This window comes from Bombus vancouverensis, chromosome 10 (assembly GCF_051014615.1).
Source record: "Bombus vancouverensis nearcticus chromosome 10, iyBomVanc1_principal, whole genome shotgun sequence".
In the NCBI taxonomy this organism is placed as follows: domain Eukaryota; kingdom Metazoa; phylum Arthropoda; class Insecta; order Hymenoptera; family Apidae; genus Bombus; species Bombus vancouverensis.
In genome coordinates this window covers 3,411,184-3,437,420 of record NC_134920.1, presented here as the reverse complement: position 1 = coordinate 3,437,420, position 26,237 = coordinate 3,411,184, and the positions used below count along the sequence as shown (strand labels likewise).

At 38.6% G+C, this 26,237-nt stretch overlaps 1 protein-coding gene across 1 annotated transcript in view; it reads left to right on the top strand.

The window, feature by feature from the left end:
* LOC117159256 (uncharacterized) overlaps positions 1–26,237 on the top strand; it is a 216,771-nt gene that overhangs the window by 184,533 nt on the left and 6,001 nt on the right. Inside the window, exons 2-6 of the mRNA XM_033338942.2 lie at positions 7,764–11,971; positions 15,773–15,898; positions 16,445–16,555; positions 17,488–17,674; positions 23,172–23,353. Coding sequence (XP_033194833.2) covers positions 7,764–11,971; positions 15,773–15,898; positions 16,445–16,555; positions 17,488–17,674; positions 23,172–23,353 — 4,814 coding nt within the window. The remainder of the gene's footprint in view (positions 1–7,763; positions 11,972–15,772; positions 15,899–16,444; positions 16,556–17,487; positions 17,675–23,171; positions 23,354–26,237) is intronic.

Genomic DNA, 26,237 nt, shown 5'->3' with positions numbered 1-26,237 from the left:
GCGCAATCGGCGGACACGCTTGAACAATTACAGTAACTTATAGTAATCGGCGCGCTACCCGCGAGTCTCGAGGACAATGAAGGCCACGAGGTGACGAAGTGGCTGGATTAAAACAAGAGACGAGTTGGGGATACAAGAACGTTTCCAAGCATTTAGTCGCCGAGCGCAGTCCGTTTCGGCCTTTGAATTTACGATGGAGAGCCGCGGACGCGGGCAAAGTTATCGCGCTACGAGTAATGAACACTTGTTCGTTTTAAAGTAGCCGTCCGGCAATTTGTACGTCAGTCGGAACGGCGCGACAAGACCGACTTCTATCTGGCGCGAATCTCGCGCACTTCTTGCGCTCCTCCTTTTGTGGCGCGTGCACAGTTCGAGTCGCGCGCTCGTAAAAGCGTACCATCCGTTGTTCCATCCGAAATTCCACGCGACAAACCCTACAAAGTTAGATCTTTGAAGCGATATTTTAACATTTTGAAATACCTTGAATACCTTCCTTTGATCAAAATTTACGTAGAATTAACGTTATTGAGCGTTTGGATAATTTAATGACTTTAATGAATGTTTCATTGAACTATCAGAGAAACACCATCGTGAAATACAACAATAAAAATATTGTAATTGTTCAAATATGACACCACTTTCACGAAAATATGGATAACAACGCACAAGTATTGGTAAAATATAAAATTCACAGTGAGAGTCAGACAGGAATCAAAAAGCCATTGTTTAGAACAGTTTATCAATTGTACGGAGCATAATCGTAGTTTAGCTGGAACTCAATTAGGTAGTGTATGCAATAGCTACATAAACTATACTGTACTTTGTTCTACATATTACGCTGTAAATACCATTACTTTTTAATAAAGCATTTTTTTTATCAAGCACATTTCATTCTTAATATTTATATATATTATATAATCATATTTAATCACATAAAAGTACTATAGAGTAATACGAAATTCGATATATTTTGATTTAACTAAACATAATGCTGGTATAAATGCTGTAATAAATATAATGATATGCAAATGTTTCTTCTAGTAACTGTACATTCTCGTAAATACACATTTCGACATATCACAAAGTATTCATTTATTCGATACCTCCACATCGAATAATAATTTATTCAAACACCTGCGATCCAACTAAAAGATGTTCGTACAACCTACCATCATCTTACATCACGTCAAATACTAACAACTTTCGTTCCAATTTTTGCAAAATCCTGTCACCAGATTCTATCATCCACTTGATGTTTAAAATTCGTAAATATGTATATAATTCCGTATGAGACGCGAGATACGATCCCATGAAAGGACAAGAGACTCGAGGGCCGTCGTGATCGATGAAGAAACAGTAATCGCTACATCGTCCGGCGACATGGCTGTTTTCCGCGCGGAACAATGGCTGTTCTAGCGGAGAGAGCCGTAGTGGAATCAAGGAAACAAGGACAGAAAGAACAGCACTGACCTTCCTTATACACGTGTTCACATAAAACATTACGATCTTTTATGCGGTCACGTTCGCGGCGATAACCCACGACTTCTCGTGCCTTCTTCTGTTGCGACGCCAGCTTCGCCACCGAGTTCTCCCCTTTCTTCTCCCTCCGCCATTATTATTATCCGCCAATTCTTTTTTTCGCCTGTGCCAGTCGGTTCCTCCGGTTTCACCGGCGGGACAGGGAGGACACCCATGGACCCCTCTAGAATTCCGTGCAACGTCGGATTCTTGCGCGCCAGTGCAGAAGGTCAGATGATGACTCGCGATTCCGGAAGGGATAATAGGTGGTCTGCATTATTCAGGACCTCAGGATGCAGGACCAAGACCATGGCTCGGTGTCGGACCTCACGTTTAACCGCTACGATTGCGCCGGACAAAAATGCCCGCTCGTCGATGTGGAAGCGATTCGATACTTCGAATTGAATAACAACGGTGTACGGGCTCGTTTCTGCCCCGATCTTCCTATGCACCAATCCCTGATAATTTGGTGAATCGCTTGAAACGTTTCGACGATCAGTGATTTTGTACTTGTGAGTTCTCTGGGATACGCTGAGCTCATATTCTTCAGTGTTTGGTTTTTGAACAGTTTTCAGAGATGACAGATATTTGCTGATATTTGATTAGCCGCTATGTTTTCTGAACGCTATACCAGTTACAAATTAAACTTAGACTTTTTGGATTCTGAAAAATGGGTACGTTTATTTAGAGGAAGGGGATAACGAGTAAAAGAAGTTTAATATTTTATTCTCAAAATTATATTGCAATTTGTGATGCAATCTTGTAGATTACCACTTGATGATTCAGTACTTGGGGTCTAATTTCTATGGAATTCTACTCTGTATAATTTGTGAATAATTTCAGAATCACGTAGCGCAATACGCGAGTAAACTATTTCACTGGAAAACAAGTAAATAAAATGTCGATTAAGCTGCAATTGTAACGCCCTTAAAATTTTTTCCAGGTCATCCGGTTCTGAAAATTGCGACCGGTTTGCACGGTTCCATGCAACAAAGTGCATGTTCTCATAGCAATCATATCTGGTTTTGCTGAGTGAACGAGATCTGGTACTCACGTTTTTGTCATGAGCGCTGGTTATGCGTATCTCGACTTTGTTGTGTGGTTTGAGCACGCCAATAATCAAAATACTGAATCGTTCGAAAACAACATCAATCAGGATCCTAAGACGTGCTCGTAAAAATCAACGTAATACCAAGTCTATAGTTGAACATAAACAACATCAACATACCGATATCATACTAACATATTGACTGGAACTCGAAGATTCATAAATAAACACCATCTGTTCACCGTGAAAGCTTAAAATCCAAAAATAAGTAAATCGTATTTAAGCACCGAAGAAAAGAAGTTGGATATGTTTTACAATCCTCTGTCAAGTTTTATTTAAACGACATCGAATACTGGGAACAAAAATGACGGAATTGCGTGGCAGTCAATTCCCCCGATTCGCACAACCATTCATCTGACTGAAGTTGGAGAAGGGGTCATTTTTCGTGGTGAAACAAAACGAGAATTGCCCATTAACCGCACGATAGGGTGGAAGATGTCGATGTACCATCGCGTGTGAGAAAGTCACGAACGAAGATCCCCCAGGCGTTCCTTGCCTGTGTATAACGTAAATATAGTGCATCTAGTTAGTTTTCTTATCAACCACCAGAGAAACGATTCCTTAAATCACATTAATTTTGAATCAACTTTAATATACCCTCTACACTTTTGATATAGTTCATTGTAATAATGGTATTCTAACCAGATTAATATTAATCTTTTATTTTCGTATAAAAATTCTGTATTCCAATGTAACAAAGCAATATTTATACATAGGAATTTCTTGGTAAAAATGTACGCATGGTAGATTGCGTTTATCATGGATATATTGATGAAGTCATTAAATTAATTGCTTCTTTCTTGCTTTGTAATTCGTTTCGCGAAATACGGTGTTCTGCCGTGAAGTTTATGGCACTCCTTCCATGCAACGATACGTATGAGCTGTCGGAAGTTGATGGGTCGTCAATTATACTTGACCTCGATAAAACTTTTTTTCGGAAGTTTTTGTCCAGTCTTGATAAGTTACGATCTGAAAAGTGCCGCAGAAGGCTTTGTAGAGCTTTTAGACATCAACCATATTCTTGCCGTTGATAAAGCGGAACCTTCTATTGTGATTTCATTTCTTCAGTTATATTCGTAAAACGCTGGCTAATATTATCTGCATCTTACGATTCGAGTATTACGGAAATTTAATTATTACAGAAATTAAATGAATTTCTAAAACACAATAAGTACCAATTAATTTAACAGAAAGGAAGACAAAGTGTAATAAATGGAAAAACGGAGGAAATTAATGAATAATTTACGCTTCACGTGGAAACAGTAAGACAACTGTGTTAACCGTGCACGGAGGCATCCCTTTTCCCGTCACTGATGATTTACCACGGAAGCGGTTCTCGCGCGTTTAAAACTGCTTTCCACGTGTCGTAGACTTGTAAGTTATGCGCGTGCATATGGAGACGTAAGTGCCTGATGCGGTCATTCTCGCGCCGTGTAACATCGTCGCGGCCTACGGATAAAATTTTGTCCATCCGTACCTAGGATATAGGCGTCAAGAAAAAGTGTAAATTATCGCGAAACCTGTGGAACGTTGCCGGAAGAACTAGCGGATTCGCTGATTTATCGACCGCCTTTAATTACGAACGCGTTACTGATTTGTAACATCTTACGAATAAATTTCACGTTGAATATTCCCCAGACACGACTACACGCCGTCAATTATTTCGCTGCGGGAACTTCTCTTTGTTTGTAAATTTTCATATTTATTATTTATGTAATTGTTAAGAGATAGATATCGGCGTCGTAAGAAATGAATTCGATAAAAATCTACCTATCGTGTGCAAAATCGAACACTGATAAAAAAGATGGTTAGAAACTTCAATGTTTGCTTAGAATATTGATATTTAAAGTAAAAATGGTAGATTGCTTTGGATCATACGAAATAGGAACTATTTACTTTTTGATTATTCTCCGAGATATTAACGCTAGAACGAACCAAGGATTAATTGTATTTCATTTGTCTTGAAACATATCGTAAATAAGGATTACAGAGGCGAAACATGATAAGTCATTTTTTTAAACTAATTGTGAATCATATTAAGATATCCTCTTTTAGCCAATAAGTTATGTATACACAAACGTCTTTTTTTCAAATAAATGTACCGATAAGTTAGTGCAGATATAATTTCTTCTGCGTAGTATTTCTGATAATACTAAAACCAATCTGAACGGTGAAATAACGTAGATTAGCAGAGAATGTGATGGAAAAAATGGACACGAGTCGGTGGGATTGGTCGTCCGCGTGGCAGGTCGCTTCTTCAATATCTTTTATTTCTGTTTGCTTATAAGGAAACTGGTACCATGTAATTACCTTGGGATACCGCTACGGTGTTATCACACCCTTTCCACTTTTCTCTTTGTCGTACCGTGAGTCGAGATAGAGATCTCCTCTCGTCCGTACTTATAAAGTGGTTTGACCCGAGACCTTGACACTTGACTTCAACCGCATCCTTTCTTCATTGAGGGACACCGTTAGCTTCGTGGACCCTACAGAGGGTGACACCACTTTCCTTTCATTGGATGCAAAGCGTGTCACAGAAATATAATATACGAAATACACAAGTAATGACAATTTTTAGAGAAATCCAAATTTTATTGATTCCTTAATTACTGACAAACAATCTGATTGGGTTCTAGGCGATATGTTTCTTTACGCTTGCTTGGTAGCTTTTTAAATTCTGTTTATAAACATATAAAATATTTTCAAACAGCAATTTGTACTGTATTAAAATTTAAAGTTAGTGTTACATTAATTTTATAAATACATAGCAGCACTCAATTTTCATCAGAATCTAGTAAACTTCGTATGAGTATTAGTGTCTCAAAATTAGATGTTGGTAGTTAAGCATTGTACAAATAGGTTTAAATTTATGTATAAGTGAGATAAAAAAGTTAGTATTGAATTTAAGCTGTCTGTTGTTACATTTTATGAGTTTTATATTAATGATTTTTATAGGAATCGTTTCCTTCGTCATTATTAACTTAATACTTGAAATTAATGTAACTGTTATATGTTATCAGAAGAAACATGCTAATATGCTTTAAATAATGGTAAACTCTTTAACTTTCTCCTGAGAGTCTTCCTCAATATCTGTTCGGAAGTTCAAGAACGATAAACGAGTACTATACTTCAATGCTACTAACGGTACTATCAGATCCTTTCTCCTTCTCCTGCCGATGTATCCACGATCACGATGAAAGTCTTCCTCTTGTCTACATGCACGAGGTAACTCGACCTGAGGCCTTGGTACTTGATCGACCAAATTCTTTTCTCACAGACTACCGATCTTATTCTACTACTCACGTTCTTTCTACAAGAAAAATTGCTCTTCACATCTAAGATAACATCCTTTAAATAAATCAGTCGTAATGAAACGATTACAACACGTTTTCAGACGGTTTGAGAATCAAACATGATTGAGTGTACAATATAATTAATTTCAGTCAATACATTAGCACTGCCTTTTTCTTCGATCTTGTTACTTAAATCTTACGTTCATCTATAAAAGATTGCAATCAGTATCGATCGATTTCGCGTTTCCATAGAGGTATAGAGCAATGAACGAAGCGTCTACGGTGTTCAGTGATCTCGATATGAATAATTGACCAGATTAAGGCGGTGCTACATAATCACGACGACATGCAATTCCGTCTCGTTCCGGCTCTATTCGTAGAGAGAAAGTCCGGTTAATGTAAACGGATCCGTAACAATACGTCGAGAAATAGTAAAACATACAGTTGTTACACGAGCTCGTACTCACGGCTACGAATTCCTTTCCTTCTTTTTTCCCGTTTTTGAAACACGCATAATATACGCCAAAAGAATTCACGAAATCGATAGATCAATGCAAAAGTATCTTTCCAATGTTTCGTAATTGATTGCGTTACGATACAAGTCTGAGATTAACCAGACATTATTTAACAAACAACGATCTTGGAAAATTAAACATTGTATGACCAATTAGTTATTTAATCGTTCCCATTCGCGACATTAACAAACGAGTCTATCGTTTCCATCGTTCGTTCGACTCGCTCGTAATCGTTTCTTGTCATGATATACCTACCAAAAGTAGGTTCAACCTGTTTATCGAGCATTTAGATCATCTGTTCAGAGGCTAATTATTATCAATCAGTCGATTTACACCGCATTCCATTCAAATTGCACACCATCGACCAACCGGGGATAAACAGAACGTGAATGGGACCGAATTCATGGAACATCGAAATAAGCGGAACGTTTCTTAAGATCACGGATAGCCGACTGGACTTGTTATCTTTTTTATTTTTCTCCTTTTTTCATTCTTCTCTCCACGCAGGGTTCCACGCACCCTGTACCGTTATTTCACGGTTCCGTACGCGGCAGTGAACGTTTGCTTCTTTACGTCACCTTCTTCGTGGCCCGTCACACCGCTGAAATTCCCCGAAGTCATGATCCGATTAAAATCGCGCGTCAAATTCAAGCCAATGATTTGGTGCGCAGTTAGATCGATCAAACTGATTTCTTACGTAATTGCTAGATCGTGCATGTTTATGCAAATTTACATTATTAGATGTGTAACTAAGGAAGTGAATTCTGAATGGAAATTAGTTTCGCTTACTATGTATTGTAACTACGGATTTTTTAGCGTTTTTATATTAAGAAATGAATAGAATGAATAGAATATAACATGCAAAAATAAAGTAGAATATTTAGTAACGAAACAAATTTCTGCGTAGTTTTCATTTCTTTAGTTCGAAAAATTATGACTTTACATAAATATCTGTAATCTTGAAAAGTTAATTATAAGTTATTAGAAATTAACAAAAATGCTCAATTACGAACTATACAGAATTAGTAAAGCGTTAATATAAGTCGCCGAATTCAAAAATTGATGAGTGTGCACGAATTCGTTTGATTTTAATATTCGACCGCCAAGTTCGTAATAATATTATAATTGTTTGATTAACGTTGCGGAAGTCACAAGAAGAAAGGTGTATATTTAATCAAATTCCAATCCACGGAAGATAATCCTCCAGCCCAAAAGAAATTTGTTAAATAGAAATAATTTCTATTGTTCGGTAAAGAAGGAAAAATGCGTCGTTTGTACTTGAAGTTAAGAATTGTTCGTTAAAGTTGACGACGAACTGTTTGTTTGCAGATTCCTCGATCGGCGATCATCGTCAGGGTCGCATGTCCCTTCAAGCCGAGCTACCGTCGTCGAAGGCGAAGAGGGAGCAGGCGCTTCGCAGCATCCTCGCGGCGAGAAGACGACAGATCTTCAGCCAACGGCCGATCGAATCTCGGAATCTGAACCGCACACCAAGACCATTCGACGCGTCCGCGAAAGATTCGCCGGATGTTCTCGAGGCTCAAGAGACGAGGCATGGAATGTACGTAACCGCACCAGCTACCATTAAACAGGACGAAGAAACAGCAAGTAGAATCATCGTGTCAGAACTGTCGAGCAAAGATGTGGACATCGAATTCGTATCGAAGGACGTAGAAGGCAAACAAACGATCGAGCAAAGTTCAACAAAACTGAGCAATGAGAATCTCACTGTCTCTGCTATCGAAGATAAACCAGTCTCTAGTAACCTTAAAAGCAACCATTCAATTAATCAAAGAAATTCCTCTTCGTCATCCTCGGCGACTGTCATCGTAAATACACAGAAAGCTTCCGATACGGAAGTTCGTAAAAAGAACATTGTCTCTATGCCAGAATCTTTGTACAATTACTTTAGACCGGTAGAAAGTAATATACCCGTAGAAGACATGTCACAGTTTCTATATTTTGGTCAGAAGATTCAACCAGATACGCAGAATACAACTGGGAACAATTCGGTTGAATCTACGCCAACCGTGCCAACTGTACCCAGTTCTCGAAGAAGGTATTCCATGAAGAGATTCAGTGTTACGACGCCTGTACCAGTGCCCAGGCTGGAAGAGATTATCAATGAAGAGATGAATATAGCCGTAGAAAGGCAGACGGTCGAGAAGAATAAGGTCTCGAAGATTAAGAACGCATTTAGAAGCGCGGAAAATGGCGTTTACTACAGGAAGGCCAGGCCAACGGAGGGGGCGATCGCCTCGAATATGATCGCAGTGAAGGAGGCAGGAAACGGCAGCGAGGCTAGAACAAACTCTGGAGATAAATTTCGCGACAATAACTCGTCCGCTCACGCTGACGCTGCGGACCAGCTGCGGCGCGAGAGAGGAAGTGCTGCAACCCACGTGGCCGTTGAAACGAGGAATGCGACCAACTCGACCCAGATACCGTACGCGCAGCCCGTTTCCGCGAACATGTACGACCAGACCGAAAGTGAAATCAGTTTTAAGCATCGTCCTGCGGATACGAACGAGTCCAAAACCGCTTCCACAACGTTGAACCGCGTGGAGCATACGAAGGCAATGAAGAGTTATACACGAAGAAGGAAGTACAATAATTTGTCCGTAAACGTCAGTACCGAAAATAAATCCGCATTTGAATATGAGAATCCTCCAGAGACTACAGATACAGAAATGTACGGAGAGCAGACGGAGAAAAAGATACGAAGGATCGATGTATACGACATAAACGATCACCCAGATATCTTTAAAACGGAAGAACCGCAAGCGGACCAAGTACACGTGACTAATTCCCGCGAGAGTAATAACATCGAGACTTCGACTTCCAGAGACAAGATTGGTCGATCGACTACCGAGCCATTTCGGATCGTTTGGGCGTCTCCTGAGACGTCCACCCTGCGGATCATCGTAACCGAGGGGAGTTTAGAAGAGAGTTTCGCGATCGGTGCAGATGCCGCGGAGAAGTATACCGTTAAACCGGTCGATTCTACGATGGAACGAGTTCGCAGCTTGGCTTCCGGCGATGTTCCCGCTGCGGACGCGGTTGCATCGAGCACGCCGATCGCGTCTACGAGTTGGTCCGCAAGCAACGTTCAGTCAGGCGCGTTTACGATCGAGCCGGTGTTAGTTCGGTCCAAGTCTCGACATCGGGAACAGAAACAGCAGCAGCTGGAAGGAAGCAGCAAGGTAGAGCACGAGGGGAATCAGGATCCTCATCAGGATCGACATCAGCGGCAGGAACAACAACAGCAGCAGCAGCACGTGTACGCTTACACGATAACGAACGTGACGCGGCTATTGCGCAACTACACCGGACCTGGGTTAAGCAGAGAGGAACAAGGAGGTCCAGAGCGGAGCACCGGTACGACCGAGATAACGACCGGATCAGCGCAGCGGCGTCAGCCACCGCCGCTGTCTCTTCTGCTTCCTCGTGCCGGTAGTGGTATAGAGGCAGGCCGAGCGCCGGCGGAACTCAGTGCCGGCACGACCGTCGAACCAGCCGCAGCCGGTGGAGCGTCCGCTGCTCACCTGGTGGGGGAACGACAGAGGAAAGTGGTTACAGTCGCGCCGCCGCAGTCGCAGCAACGTGCGGTCAACAGAACGTCGCTGGTGCAGCTGACCAGCGTAAACAAGACCGGGCCGAGGTCAACGAAGCCGACGGAACCGAGCCACCGAGGCGCCGTCCGCTGGAATCACACTAAAGTTAGAAATACGGATTTGGAGGGGTTTAACGACAGGAGGTTTCTCAGGAAGTCGGCCAGCGCAGTGCTCAATCAACGAATTGGAGCAAGTCCCGAAGAGGACGCCGTGCCCCCGGTAATAGGCAAGAGACGAAGGTTAACAAATGGGCAGACAGTATCCAATAGAAGAGTTAAAGGGACGAGCAAGATCGTAGAAGAGAATTTAAGTAAAGTGAATGGGTCCGGATCTTATTTGGGCAGCGATAAGAAAAATTTGGAGGAGAAGAATGTAGAGGATGTGGTGGAGGGTCGAGGATTTAGGTTAGCAAAAGTTGATGTGAATCGAACAAGTACCATTTTGGAAAATATGACGGCGGAAAGCGTAACAATGCAGCAGAGAGTTTCGCCTACTACGATCTCGTTTCCTCCCTCCGTGGAAGAAACGATCGATTGTACTACTCCTCAGACACCTGTGAATACCACAGAGGAAGATGGAAACAATGTGACAGAAGTGGTCACTTCACCAAGTGGAAATACGAACGTTGATACCAAAGACGAAAATACCGAGTTTGAGAGTGAAAACGAGAGTGTTCCCACTAGTAATGGTAACGCGTCCGATAGGAATGACGAGAGTAGTGCGAATAATGGTAATAATAACGGAAGTGGTTCGCCGACCGTGACAGTGACCGCGACGGCCGACGAAACGATCGTGCCCAAAGAAACGAGTACCACGCCGATGTCGGCGCCAGTTTTTCCGGTTACACCCAGAATAATCACGGAAGCGAGTCGAGCGTCAGTCGAGAAAGAAACTTTCACCTTGAAGCCAACGGACTCCGCTATGACGGATATCAAAACGACCGAACTGGATAAACCTAAAACGTCTAACCTACATCCTTCGGAAATCCAAAAGATGTACAGGTCAAAAGACACCACCGTAACTACGACTACAGCTGGTGCACCGACTTCGTTCACTACAACGGAAGCTCCGACCACTACGATAACCACGGTTCAAATAGAAATTTCTACTATTCCCGAAAACCAAAGTACAATCTCTGATTCGAAAATACCGAGTTCAGAAGTGAAACCTGCCCCGTTTTCAGATTCGACTTCGCAAGGAGTAAAGTCAGAAATATCCACAAATCCGTCGACAGAAACTGGAAAGCGAGCGTCTGGTGAAAGGTCACCTGAAGTTAGAGGCCGAAACCTGTCTGATAAATCTCAGGACGCATCATCCGACAAAGATGACGTGCTACCTATAATGCATCTATACAACACTTCAGATATCTTCAACAACACTGGTCCCGTGAACTCGTTCTCCCGCAGTATGGAACGACGAGCGGAACTTCCGGCGAGCACGAAGCAACCGGAGATTTCGAGAACGACCGAGAAAGCCAACGACACGGTTACCCCGAAAAGTGCTACGAACGAAACGAATTCTATCCGCGTGCCAGAAAGCACAAGGAAGGATAAACAGGAAGAAAATCGTGATACGACCACGCAGGTTCCACCGACGGGTCCAGGTAGAGGATCCACGGGCGGAAGTAGTAACAATCGAACGAAACATAGGCCAATTTATCACCACACGATTCTGCCGGAATACAACACCTCTGTGTATTCCAACGAACTGAATAGGACGTTCTTTGAAAGTGGATTGATATCGGTTAGTCCAAGGGAATCGGTGAATATCAGTGAAGTGATATCGAAGAGACACGATGGAGATGCCATTGCATCGCAGGAGACTGTAGCCGTGGTGAGCTACATCCTGGCGACACTGGTCGTCTTTCCAATCGCTGTTGGCGTTGGCCTAATTCTAAGAAGACTGATACTTAGGAATCGTAAGGTGAGTGAGATTTTTTTTCGGTTAAAGTGGATATACAGTACCTCACGGAAGTAATATTTGAACACTTACTATAGAAAACTTTTATGTCCATATGTTGAAATTTCATTAGCAATGTAGTGAGATACGATTGTTACGACTATGATCTTCAGCTAATTATAAGCGTTAAAGCCTGGCTCCACTGAATATTGATGTTAATTAATATAATGCATCTTTAACTGTTTAAATATTTTTGTGATTTTTGCGGAATACATGCTTGTATTAAATATATTGTCATTACTATATACGTTTTTAGATTGTTTTCAAAGTCTGCTCAGGCTCATAATGGTATAAATGACATTTTTAAATGTTTCATATATCATATCATATATATTCATAGAATATGTCTACAGATGTTAGAATACTTTAAGTCTTTACATACGGAGTTGTGAATATAGGGTGTCAGCGTTAGAAAGTATTTGTAGAGGTACTATATAATATAGGTCGCCGGATGAAAGTGGTCTAGTGACGTTTGATGTTGGTCCAGTGGCCAGACTCCGTTTCACGTGAAAGTTCGCAGAGGTGTAGGAACAAGGTTGGTGTCAGTGACCTGATTATTTTTGGGCCGGTATCTCGAACTGTGTGTTTTGTCTACTGATCGAGTTGTTAAAGCATCAAAGAAAAGCTTGTAACTCTTTTTTTAGTTATCTTCTATTATTTTTTATATCATGAGTGCTATGAGTAGATGGATGTAATAGATTTTCTAGATTTTTATTAAAAAATGTTGCATACTTTATTCGTAGTAGTTGAACCTGTAGGATTACATTTCACGTATAACAAGTGATGATCATATGGAAGAGAAAACCATGATAAGTACATTTTTATTGATTTTAATACTTCTTTATGGTTAAAGAGCAGAATTTTGATATAACATAATGAGACATACAAATAATTTGCCAGATTCAGAGTTCTTAATATGTGAAAGTAGGTAATAAATTGGCAAAGTGTAACTAATCAAAGATAAAATTATTGAAACAAGGAATTTTTTAATATTTTCAATGTTGTATAATGAGATTTAGAAATTCTATTATAATGTCATCCATACGTTATGCATGAGTGTATCGTACAACAAAACTTCTATGTCTGGAAAAACATTCCTCTCCAAATTCTGTCTCAAACATTTCGTTTTAGCCAGAGCAGTTATTACGTCAAACGCCCTGAAATAAAAACATCTTGCTCGAGTCTCACCCCTAGAAAATTTTCTCTCCCAGGTTATCTACCCTGGTTTGTTCGACGGGACGGTTTGAAAGCGACGCTCCCAATCGTGTAGCCGAGGGGTGGCCGTTTGAAATGGTATCTTTCAGCCGCTAAACGTTTCATTTTTATTCGCCGTGATTCTCGTCCAGCGGTGTAATTTCCTCTTGAGCCTGCTGCTCACCAGCCGTATTATCCCGACAAAAAATTTTGATTTACGATTGTGTACCGTAAAGCGTATCTGGCCGATGATCGCTAAATCGAAACGCGAATTGTATACCAGTGCCACTTAAGTACCGTTACGCTGGCCCCGTGGATTATCGTCGACCGCGAGCATTTATCATCTGGCCATTAACAGACAAGACTTTCGTTATCTTCCGCAAAGTAGATCCACGTGCGTGTGTTTTCTTGACACTTTTCAATAATTACCCTAAAAACCGACGTTTCCGTACACGTCGAAATTAGTAATATCCCGAGGTCGAGGAACTTGTTCAATTGAAGGAATTAATGAAATCATAAATAGACTGTGATTATTTATGCTACTTCGTATTTCTAGAAAAACAAATATAGACATAAAACTCAAGCAGAAATTAGTTTCATCTACTAAATATCGTAATTGGTGTAAAATTGCATATTTTATATACTTCTGAATATTATGAGCATTATGTGCGTCTTTGCTCTTCTAAATGTCCTAGAAATGCATAAAAATTTATAGTCTAATTACAGTTACAAGAAACACATAAATTTTCATTATGAATTTATTATTATTACTTATTACGAATTTGTAATTTCTTATTCTTATGCTAACACAGAAAGAATTACTTGTATCTCGAATTTCGTAAATTTTATGACTATAATCACTCATTCGTATGTTTATCGTTACAAGTAAAAGATACAGGAAGCTGGCTCTTATTAATTACTATTTTTTATTTACTAGAATTGCTATTGGATACACTGTGCGTCGCTAAGATCGAGCTGGCGCGTATACCCGAGTTCGCGTTGAATGAACCATAATGAAAGATCGCCACTTCCTCCTCCTTTGTAACTGGAAATGCTTTCGCATAAGCGCGTACTAGGAAGCGAATGCCTTCAGCGATCGTTAACGATACGACAATTCGAGTTTCTGCAGATAATTTATAGATCGTGATGGATTTCGTTGGTAATGAATTTGTGGCATAATTTTTTGAATGGTCTCAGACGAGGAAAATATTTGTATGACTGCCGATAAAAAACATGAGACGTGTTAGTCATTTCTATTTTGGAATGGTTTGGCGAAGGTTCGTCAGATTAGTTTGTATGACGAGTGTTAGTTGGATTCTTTTTTACTTGATCAGTTTGCCTTCTGAGGGTCTTACATAAATCTTTCTTCATTGTTACTATTATTATTATTACTATAAAAAATATGAAGAGAACTCTGCAATCGTTTAAGAAAAACGCTCGATATCATTACTTTTTACGTAAATACTAATCTTTTGGTTGAAATAGACGGAGTAGAAAACCAAATCAGGCATCGTGACGCGATCGCTTTTTTGCAAATTTCTTCGCGCTTTGTCCCTGAACTCGCCGCGAATGGCCACAACAACTCGGTCGTCGACTAATTTTTACGGTTCGCGAAGGATCGCCAGTGATTCACCGGATTTGTAATGAACGTCCGATCACGATGGTTAGGTTCATTGTATCGATTGAATAATCCGTTGCCTTTTTTCCCGTAAAAATACAGTGTGTCGTTTCGTGTGTTTCGATCTATCGGATAGTACAGTGTCTTGAAATAATGAGAAAGTAAATTATATAATGCGAAGATCGTTTGCGTCTTTGTCTTCGATAAGCGTTTAATTGCGCACTCTCTGATGAGCATAAAAGTTGAAAAAAATTAAATTGCAACCGTTGAAAAATCGCAGTAATTTAAAATATTGTATAAAGAAAGGAAAAAAAGAAAATGGAATTCAACTTCGCTGAATTTTTCAGAATCAACCAATAAAAAATGTATAAATTTTTAAGTAGGGATAAGTATTGACGTAAATTAATCATTTTCCATGATAAAGAGCTACCCGTGTCCCGCTTTATCCACGTCGTGTTTTCGTCTTGAAAAATTACTGATTTATCGTGGTATGCAGGAAACAGCTTCTTCAAAGACGATGTAAATGTAACAAAGATGATCTTCGAATGCAAAAGTGCGAACAGTCACGTATTTTCTCTCGTATTTGCGTCAAACACATATTTCTTCGTTGACATCCTAACGTTCGTTCGTATTTTGCATATTTTCAATTTCACTCTCATAATATTTTCATGTTTATCAACGTTATTCACGAAATTCATATTTCTTGAGCGGCTATAAATAAATTCTTTTTATAACGAAACGCCGTGCTACTTGTCGAACGTTCGTAATTAAATAAACAAAACGATCGATAAAACATGACTACTTGTTATTGCAGACTCGATTCCTTTACTCGAGTCACGATTACTTTATGAGCTGCGAAAATACTCGAAGGAAATCGAAGTTTCTCGTAAATTGCACGCTCGATCGTTCTTGTCGACTGCATGTACAACACGATGACGTTGATTTTTTCGTAGGTACTGGAGGAGTCGGACACATCGTCGGAAATAAGCTGCCGGAAAGACGCGCTGAATCTTGAAAATGGTGACTTCAAAACATCCATCGAGAAGGCGATCACGAAGCTTCCGAGGATACAACACTTGGTAGTCGCATATCTTATGTATCTTCTAAATCATATGAATAGAATATAAATTTTTTTTTAATAACATAATTATTTACGTGTTCAATTTTATCGTTTCTACGATAATCGGTTACATATTTAAAATCATAAGATAGAATGTAACTTTTATCAGAAAGTAATTATAACAGATAAGACTTTTTCTATTCGTGAATAATTTATACACGTTATTAGAGTTGTTAAAATCTTTATATAAATCATATGTATTTTTCATAAAAGGTAATCAAGGGTTAACTTAATTAAAGTAAGTGAATAAAAAATTACGAAAATAAATTACAATAATACTCGGCCATTTCGGCGTAGTTCCATGCTGTTGCGTCTATTTGGATGGTTCATTTGAAAATAATCGCCGCGAAGAAACGATAATTCACGACGCAGAACGCCATTCTGCTCACCTTTTCGCCCGGAGTCGCGGTACATCAAAAGGAACTGGCCGGCCTCAGATTTATTCGTCAGGCATTTTTAAATAATTATCGTTCGCGATTCAATACAGTCTTCTTTTTCTGTTTAGTGTCACGAAGCGGAGAAACCACCGCCTCCGTCGTCGCAAGAATCCAGATGGGAGTTTCCTAGAGATAAGCTTAGGTTACAGACGGTCCTTGGCCAAGGAAACTTCGGCCAGGTAAAGCGTTAGTCTCTCCCTCGAACGGAACAGGAACAGCGAGTCTTCAGGCGAGAGACGGCGATAATAAATCGTCCGACGTTAACGTGAAACGCGCGCCGCCCGCGAAATTTCGGTTACAACTCTTGAAACGCTCTTGTGAAACACTCTTTTATTCATTTATTTACTGGCGAGAGTGACTCATTAATAAAAAGTAGAGGAAAGAAAATTATACATGTATGATGCATATTTAGTTTTTCTTTGTATTAAATTCTTTATTATCTTTTTCACTAAATTTCTTAATCTATTATTCATTATTTTTATTAAGTGTGTATTAAATTGTTCGATCGTATGACGATTTTACGGACGTTTATTGATTTCATGTGTTTCAATGGACGATAGATAGATCGTTGTTTATCATTTATGTAATGATCCGTGGAACTCGCGGTGATATAATGGACTTCAAATGTTCAATAAACAGTTGTTGTTTGCATAGACATTCGAATTACTTTTGATTTAGTGATTCCTGGAATACTGGTTAGGTGGAACTATGCTTCTTATTAAGCAAATAATCAGTGAATACCTTGTCGATTGTCGGCAACATGTGAATTCTTTTATTATACAACTGTATTGTATAAGAATTCTTTATACATTACCGATTCTTTTCTTTGAAATACTTTGTGAGAATTACAATCTAAGATATATCTAACGAGAAAATTACTTTGCAACATTTAGTGTACTGATCTTTAATACTGTTTTAATTGCTACTAACGTATGTTTTTCAACCAAAAGACATTCGTTAGGTAATACTTATTTATTACATAATTTTCTGTCTAACGTGTAATATCGTATGCAATTCTGAACGCTAAAACCTAGTTTCACGCAGAAGATGGAGTTTATAATTAAAATCCTATTAGAAAGTCGAATTCACGTTGTATTTTTTGGTCGTTTAGGTCTGGAAGGCTGAAGCCGACGATTTGACTGGTCATCAAGGAACGACCCGGTTAGTAGCCGTCAAAACCGTCAAAGAAGGTGCTTCCGAACGAGAAAAGGAGGATCTGGTTCGAGAACTTGAAATCATGCAGCAACTTGGCAGCCATCCGAACGTCGTAACTCTTCTAGGTTGCTGTACAGAACAAGGTAGGCTCAATTAAATTAATTTTAACATAGTTCATACAGTTTTTAATTCGAAATCATGTCATTTAATATGTGCACAGACAACACCTCAATTATAATGTCAAAATACTTAATATCTGAGGAAGTATTTCTTAAAAATATTTTTATTTTTGTAATTAGTATAAGAGATAATATGAATAAAGGTAGTTCTTCATTTCTTAGATCAATATGTCATTCCTTACCTTAATGCTTTTATAAAGAAGACAAAGAAAAGTCCAAGTAAAGGTATTATTTAATGTGTAAGAAAAAATCTATTAAAGAATTCCTTATTTTTGTAATTTGTCTAAAATGGTAATATCTCGTTTCTTAAACCATCCTTATATTTGCACAAGGAATGCGATGGAGTGTTGGAAATGGAATACTCAGTACTTGTTAAATAAATATCGCAGGTGTTGTTTTCGCATTCGAGTCCGGCAGATATTACTTTGTTACCAAGTTCACGAGTCACTTATTCCTGACCTTGCCTGTGTAAACGTCAGCGACTAGCTTTACAAAAACTAGTGGAGTTTTAAGTGGCAGTTCGTTTACGGAGATTGCAAAATACGATGATTAAGTAATCAAGATTCTAATTGTAAGAAGAGGCTTCGTTTGTTTGAAAAGTTACATTCCAACCCATCCATGTTGTCAAACGATTGTTCTTCGGTCTTTTTCTGACGTCTATCGCATAAAATAACGTCTCCATTAATATTCCTATTGTGATGACGATACTGCAGACTCTATGCAATTTTTTATTTCTATGAATATATCCAAAAAAATGGAACTTAATTTTTATTTCACTTACTAAATATTATAACGAGTATTTTACTTCGATTATTTTATATACTTTTGTACATAAATCGCGTGCATTCACGCATGTGCCTTCGAATTTTCCATAAACGTATAAAAATCTAGTCGTGAGGATTTTTTCAATCCCAAAATGAAGAGCCAATCTCTTTCGTTTCGCTCTTCACGTTTTCCTCCCTGTTATTCAACGCCATCGCGTTTCCCGAGAATTAATGGCTTAAATAGTAATTCACACCTGCGTTGCGTAGACTACGAAACTACACACAATAACTGGTTTTGATCGTAGTCGCCTCTGAAATCGCGCTTATCTCGCCGACTAGCGCATCTTTAATTATTTACGATTCCCTGTTTTCGACGACCATCCACAGATTGTATCGCCATGAAACACGGCGTAATGCATATTGAAGACGTCGTTAGGGGATCGCAAGAGAGATGCATTCCTCGTCATTGAGTCAGCAATGATAGGTCTTCTTTCTCCTTCGTCTCCGTCTCAACCGACCACCGTAATCATTTACACGCGTGCACTATTGTTTTGCAAATAAAAGGAAGATCGATCGCTGGTACCAGCGGAGGAGGACTCGCTGTTTACGTGCGATCATCCTGCAGGTAATTGAGTAATAGTTCTGGAGAACTGCCTCCGCAGAGTCACCACGAAGGAAGGATTAATGAGTTCCAATCGGTTGGATAATCGCGACAATGTTAGAATTCGATTTTTTTCTTTGACTAAGAGACACTGTGCGATAAAGAATACAATCCGTTATTGTATTTGAATTGTTAAGAAGATACATTGGTTAATATTATGTATTAAAAAGTGGAAAAAAGTTAGATTGTGTTTTTTAAGAATTTTCTTTATATCTACGATTGTTTGTGTCACCTTCTTACAGTGAATCAATTTGTGGAAGTAAATAGTTTGGGTTTTGAGAAGGGCAAAACCAATTCTGAACTGGAATAATGAAATTAAGACATTTATGAAAAGCGAAGTTGATTGCTTTCGCTTCTGAATGGTTTGTTTGGAAATAACGTACAATAAAGTATTGTGTAAAGAAATTATATGGAATTCGCTAATTTGTGAATTTTACCAACTTCAGCGAATTGCGTGAAATACATTTTTGCTAAGTTCAGCACATACCGATCGTGATACGAGTATCGATTATGAAACATCGAGGAAAGGAAATTTTATTTTACAACGTTATCGTGCAAGTTCGTGGTGCGTTAAAAGTCGAAGCGTGAAATGGTTAAAAGCTATATGCTTGCGTATGGGTTGTAACTATTGTCTGATTAATTGAGGTATAATAAATTGCTATTACATCGACATAGGATGGTCGCAATTATCTCGATGGGAGGATAAACCAGTGAATTGCCGTCGTGTTTTTCGTTTTTCCAGTTGTCGATTGTGCGCAGTTATACGCGTGAAACTGCGACGAAGAACGCAACGAAACACAATCGCATCGGACAATAAAAGAATGACCAGCTGTTTCAATACGATAAACCGAGTATTCTTCGAGTACCATTCCCTTGAAAAAAAGAAATTCAAAAATTCTTTCTACAGCATCGATGAGAATCTTTCAAAGAATCAATTCTTGAGAATAAACAGATCAACGATCAAGTGATGGCAAAAGTTCTTCTTCTTATCAAAACTGCATATCCGCATCATTGCATAAATATGTTTCACTGTCAACAAATCCAATGCCAGGGACATCAGAAGAATTTTTCAAAGTATCGAATCTTGAGAATAAATAGAAGAATAATAAACAAACAATTAGATATAGAACTAAAAGTTCGTTTCTCAGTTTAAGTTGCATATGCATCAACAACTGCATTAATGACAAATCCGATGGTTGAGACGTCAAAAACAGCAACGAGACAATCTCGAAGTTTTAGTCGTGGTAGATTTCAAAGAGGGAGGCCCATTATACGTCTTTCGTTGGAAGCTCGTCGGTATCGTCGCTCTCATCGTATAAATTTCCATACGCGTCCCTACGGCGACGATCCTCGTGGCACAATACGTCTATTAAGTCGGCGAAATGATGGTTCGTAGCGGGGTTCGGAAGAGGATACACCGGTATTGATACGATCGGTCCGCTTGGACGTCGATCTGGATTTGACGTCGTTACGGCCTTCCCTCGATATTTATGCGCGGAATAGTCTTTTTCGCGATTGTATGCTAATGCACACAGAGCTGGTCTAGTAATAGTATAAAATGTAATCCCTTCTGGGAAATAGCTTCTTGATACGTTTAGAAAAATTAGGTTTTACGTACGATAAGCTTTCGAAGAGAAATTATTGTAGGTTTCGTGATACTATATTAGGTTGTACGAGATTTATGATAGTTTTGTCAGCTATATGTTGATAGTTGTATGGAAAATGTATTAGTACTATAAGTATCACGACACCTTCTGGTTTCATATAGAACGATCATTCATTTAAATTATGATTAGGAGATAATGGTGCAAAAACTCGTAAAAGCTACTTGCAAAAGTTAGAAGAGATTATTGCAAATATTATGTGTTGTATTATGTGTAAGTTTGTGTATATTTGCATTTTTTCATAGATGCATAAACTATCCACAGTTTATTGATGAATATTTGAAGAATTTTCTTTTAAGAAAAATATTCTTTTGAGATGGTCGTATAAAGAAAGAGTTGAAGTAAAAGGTTCTAATAATTGTGGGCGACCCTCAAGGTCCATGGAGGACGTGGCGTGTTCGTTTTGGGATGCACCACCCCGAAAGTCCTTCGACTACGTTCGACGTGTGTAGAAGAAAAAACACGCCTGCGTGAACCTACTCGCAAGATTTACGGCATCTAAATTTCTGGCCCCCCGTATTTATCGTTTCGGTCATGGTGGGCGCGTTCGAATTCCTTCCGAGCGACGTTTTCGTCCTTTGACGGCCGGTTCTTGTCAAAAGGATCCCTTTCAACAAATTAAAAAGAGGGACTAAATAAAAGGACTGTGACTGTCTTCAAGGATGGAAAAATATTTATGAACTGCTGTGTCGAACTTTAGCAGAATATTTGGCATTATTTCCCATCAGCAATAAAAAGAAGAAGATAAATGTAATTCAAGCAAGTATTTCTAGGTAAAGGTGTGACAGTAATTAGTCAGTTTGCTTAGGTATTTCCTTTGAAAAACAAATCTGTGGCACGTTGAAAAATTTCTGACATCCCTGGTGTTCAGAGTTCACGATCCTTAAAAGAGTTCTTTTGATGATACCGACGTTTTTCTTCTCTCCGCTTTATTCTTCTTCTTCTTCTTCTTTTCACGGTTTAATCGAGAGTCGGTGTTATTCACATGGAACATGGAGATTCTATAATACTTTATCGTGGATAAATTAGGAGCGCAAGTAAGGATCCACTTAGTGTCGTATTTTTCTGATCTCGCGACAGATCGATACTCTTCGATAAAGTATCGCGTGTGACATTAATTATGTCACCACCGCCAATTACCGGTGACAAATTTTTGCCTTTTGAGGGGTTGTAGCGGCGTCTCGTTCGTTCAGAATCCGATTAGCCCAGGTGCGAAACACGAATTTCGTTACCATTTATTGATGTCGGTAGTAATTTATTTCTAAATTAGCGGTGATCAGTTTCTGAAATACGAGATTGAGGATATTTATTAGGATGACCGTCTGAAAAAAGCTTCATCGAGGTTTTTACACTTTATTTCCCCTGTAGCAGCTTTGGATAACAACTAGTTAAGCTGAATTAGTATATAACATGTTTAAATATCAAAGACACTACATTACTGAAATTTTGTCTCTTCCTTGGAAAAGTAGAAACATAAGGGAAAAATAATCACAAGATCGTGGAGGCCTCATTCAAGACATTGTGTAAAAGACCAAAATGTACGACCTAGATTACTATAATTTTACAAATCATCAAATATGACTCCAAGATGATTTCAATCGAGTCCTTATGATCATTCTATCGTGGTTGCGTAATTTTCTCATGTTCCACGCCAGATTTTATGACTTTTACACCGCAAGCTAAAAATTGGAACTGCTTAATCAAACAATGAAGTCGTATGAAATTTTGTAATTTGATCTAAAGAATAAAAAACTACACCGATGTTTAATAAAGATCAGTTCCTATACTCTACATTATAATCCTTGAATAAGATTTGACTAAAGTTTGCCGATGCTGTCGACATGATAACAGCAGCAAGCACATTCATTGTTGAAGAGTACAGCTGTTAGCCCCAGTAACAGCATCGTTACAACACAACCGGACCAAACTTAGAATTCACTGTATCTTGATTGCGTTATCCACTCGCCATGTTACATTTCTCGCCGTGCAAATATTATGACTGAGTGTACAGATCGTCTTGCGCGGAACGAATCTACTCGTAGAAAAGAACGCTCCTTAACAAACGAAAATTATTAAAGGCTGGTAATGCTATCCTAATATGAAAGTTACGAGCTCGTGCAGCCAGCAGAAGTGGGCCCATATGTTACAATCAGCCTGATACTACCTACGGGGGCCCGAAAGTGCTCCGGTTAAATTACTTTAAGGGCCTCACTGTGTAGTACAGCTCTTCGTATTCTCACCATATGGGGTCCCCTAATCCCATGCACGGCATCGTACGCGCTATTTCATTCACCGAGTTAATGCTGATCAAACTGCAATTTCGCGAAGCTTTAAGACCGTTTAATTGTGTAATCGTGTATGCTTGTTCGCAGAGCCTCATTATCTTATACTCGAGTACGTGATGTACGGGAAATTGTTGGCGTACCTGCGTGATCATCGCACCAGGCAGGATTTCTACAATTTCAGTGAGGACTCGGCCGCGCTCACCTCTAGGGATCTCACTGTTTTTGGATACTGCGTGGCAAGAGGCATGGAGTATCTTGCGTCAAAAAAGGTGAGAGTGTACTCTGATTTTACTATGTATATTTCTTTTGATTTTTTTTATTGTTTATTTTAATATAAATCATTTTGGTGTATGTGTTTCTTAACGCAATTGTGCATTAACGCGACATTTTATTCGCACTTTTCCTCGGTTAATTTATTGTAGATTATCATGACGATGTGTAAATGAATTGAGAATAGATTTTAACTCTTAAATATACAATTCTTTTCTAATAGGAGATTTTGAAAACGTGAATTTGTGCGATACGAAATACTATAGAAACATAGTTTCAAAAATCCATCTCATCTTTTCTGTATTTTTTATTTCAAGAGAAATTAATTGTCAAGTGGATTAAACGATACTATATCTATTAATAATCTGAAATACTTTAGAGCTAAATCTTTTTATCATGTTGATTTTTAAGGACGTTAAATCGTAAGTATCGCGTCGCGTACAGCTTTTAATATCTGTGAATTATTAAAAGTACCCTTTCGTGGTCGCGTTTAAATTATCACTCCCCCCTTATTTGTATTTCCATTACGCTCACGAGGCTTCTTGGTGTTGGCCGAAAATTTATTATGACCTTACATGCTCGCGTGTTAAAGGAGTCTTAGAGACGAAGCCAAAACGATACAGCGACCGTCTACTTACTGTAACATTATATCAAAGTATTACCCCCGATGTTGTTATATTCGTGCCATGCCGATCTTGTTCTTAATTCTTTTCAAATCTATGATCGATACTGCATTTCATCCCGCAACAACAAAGGAAAGATTCAGACTTCGTAAATGTCATACAAATTTATTAATTCATAAGAATGTCAATGATTAAACTTTCAGTATTTTTGGTAACTTAATTGGAAATTAACTTAGATGAAATAGTTCTCTTTCGTAATCAATATAACATTTTTCTCTGTACCTTTTTACGCAAAATATGCAAACCTTCAGTTTCTCAAATCTACATCCTTATTTCATTTAATTTCTTATATTCTTATGTTTCTAAATTTTTCTCTATACAAAAATTCCTCTTTTGCAAATTTATAATCCTGCTTAATGTAATTTCTTACATTTCCACGTTTCCAAATTGTATCTGTGCAAAAGTTTCTTTTCTTTTCATTTTCACCCCCCCCTCCTATTTGATTTAGTCTCTTATAATTCACATTTTCATACTTTTTTCTATGCGAAAATTCCTTTCTTCGCGTATTGTATTTTTCACGTAGTATATTCTTTAATCTGACAAAGCTTTATAAACTCGCCATAAATCGAAGCTTCTCAATAACGAAGATAATGAAACGATAAAATATGGCCTTTAAAGTCTCCAATGTGTTTCAAAAACATCTACGCGTCAAAAGAGTACCCCGCATTAAAAACCGAATACCTCGTCCTTCGAGGTTGCCTATACGTTACGACTGAAGGTCGCGAGTGAAAAAGCGACGACATGACAAACAGCTTGCCGGTGGTATTTGTACGTCAAATATTTTCTTAGCGTCGGAAAGACGCGGGACCAGAGATCATTTCACCAGTAAATCTGTGTCAGTGGGCAAAAATGGATGACATGGTCAAATGAGATAAATTCTGACACGATCATCCTACAACCCTAAGTTGGTGTGAACAGCAATAAACTTATATTAGCGGGAATACGCGAAGAAGTTTGTATCGATTAAAGCGAGTTCTTTCCTTGTAAGAAAGTTAGCATAAGACCTAATATCTTTTTGTCTCGTGTCTGATGAAATTTATTCGACGGTGAACCAGTTTCCAACTTTTCAGTAGCTCAATTATTTAGATTTACAAAAAATTAATAATTTTAGAAAGGATGTTGAATATGGTGATTTAAAAACTGGATAATTAAAAAAAAATTGTATTACTTTGTCGAGACAAATTGATCGAAGAAAATGTTCGATGTTAATAAAATCTCATTGTTGAAATATTGCTGAAGAAAATCGGGATTCTATGAAGATCGAAATCTTAGAAATGTAGAGTACTGAAAATGATCTTATGGTTCCAAGTCGTTTACGTAGATTAAAAAAATTAGTTAGGCATCCGCGGACACATTTTAAATCATGCTAAGATCCAAGTTGGGGCACTGACAGAGGTGTCGAATGTTTATTGTCGATTTATGAAATTTCAAGCCAAAAAACGTGTGACTCGAAGCTGATAATGCCGCCGTAACCGTAGAGTGACACGAGCGCGTTTAATATTACGGTTCTAACCTCCTTGCTGAAGGCACGTGATTCGCTTCGGAACCATAAAACAGACATTTTTATGCATCCAACGACGTTTAATGGACTCTTTTTTTGAGATAGTATCGTGACTCGAAGTCCAAGTCAACATTCTAAATTATTGTTCGTTTTCTTTATAGTCCTGCGTAAATATTCGAATAATATATCTTTTGGAGCTTCTTTTTGTACATAATATCCTAAATTTCACTTTTTTCATTTTATAACATGTTTAATAATTCGAAACGTAATAGTCAGTTTCAATGGCGCAAAAATGAAATTCATCTCTGTGGAAGCAACTATAGAAGGAATATTACCGATGGTAAACCTTCGATTAGAATAATTTCACGCTGTTTCTTACAAGGGCAAATATCGAATGAACCGTTCATAATTATTTTCTACGAATATCGAATGGTGTTCACGTAATCGTCTTCGGAGAATTGCCGCGTGAAAGCTAATTTTCTGAAGTTAGTGGACGATAATTACTCATCGGGAGGAAAACGGTAGTGTACATTCCGGTATGGAGAACATCAAGGTTCTTTTTCGCTCTACCAACCGCGAGAAACGTGCCTTAAACTTCAACTGTACGTTAACTATCTCTGCTAGCTATAACATCGTTTAAAAGGTGCAACTCGAATCTCGTCGTTATCTTCTCGAGTGTGAAAAATTCATTTAAAAACA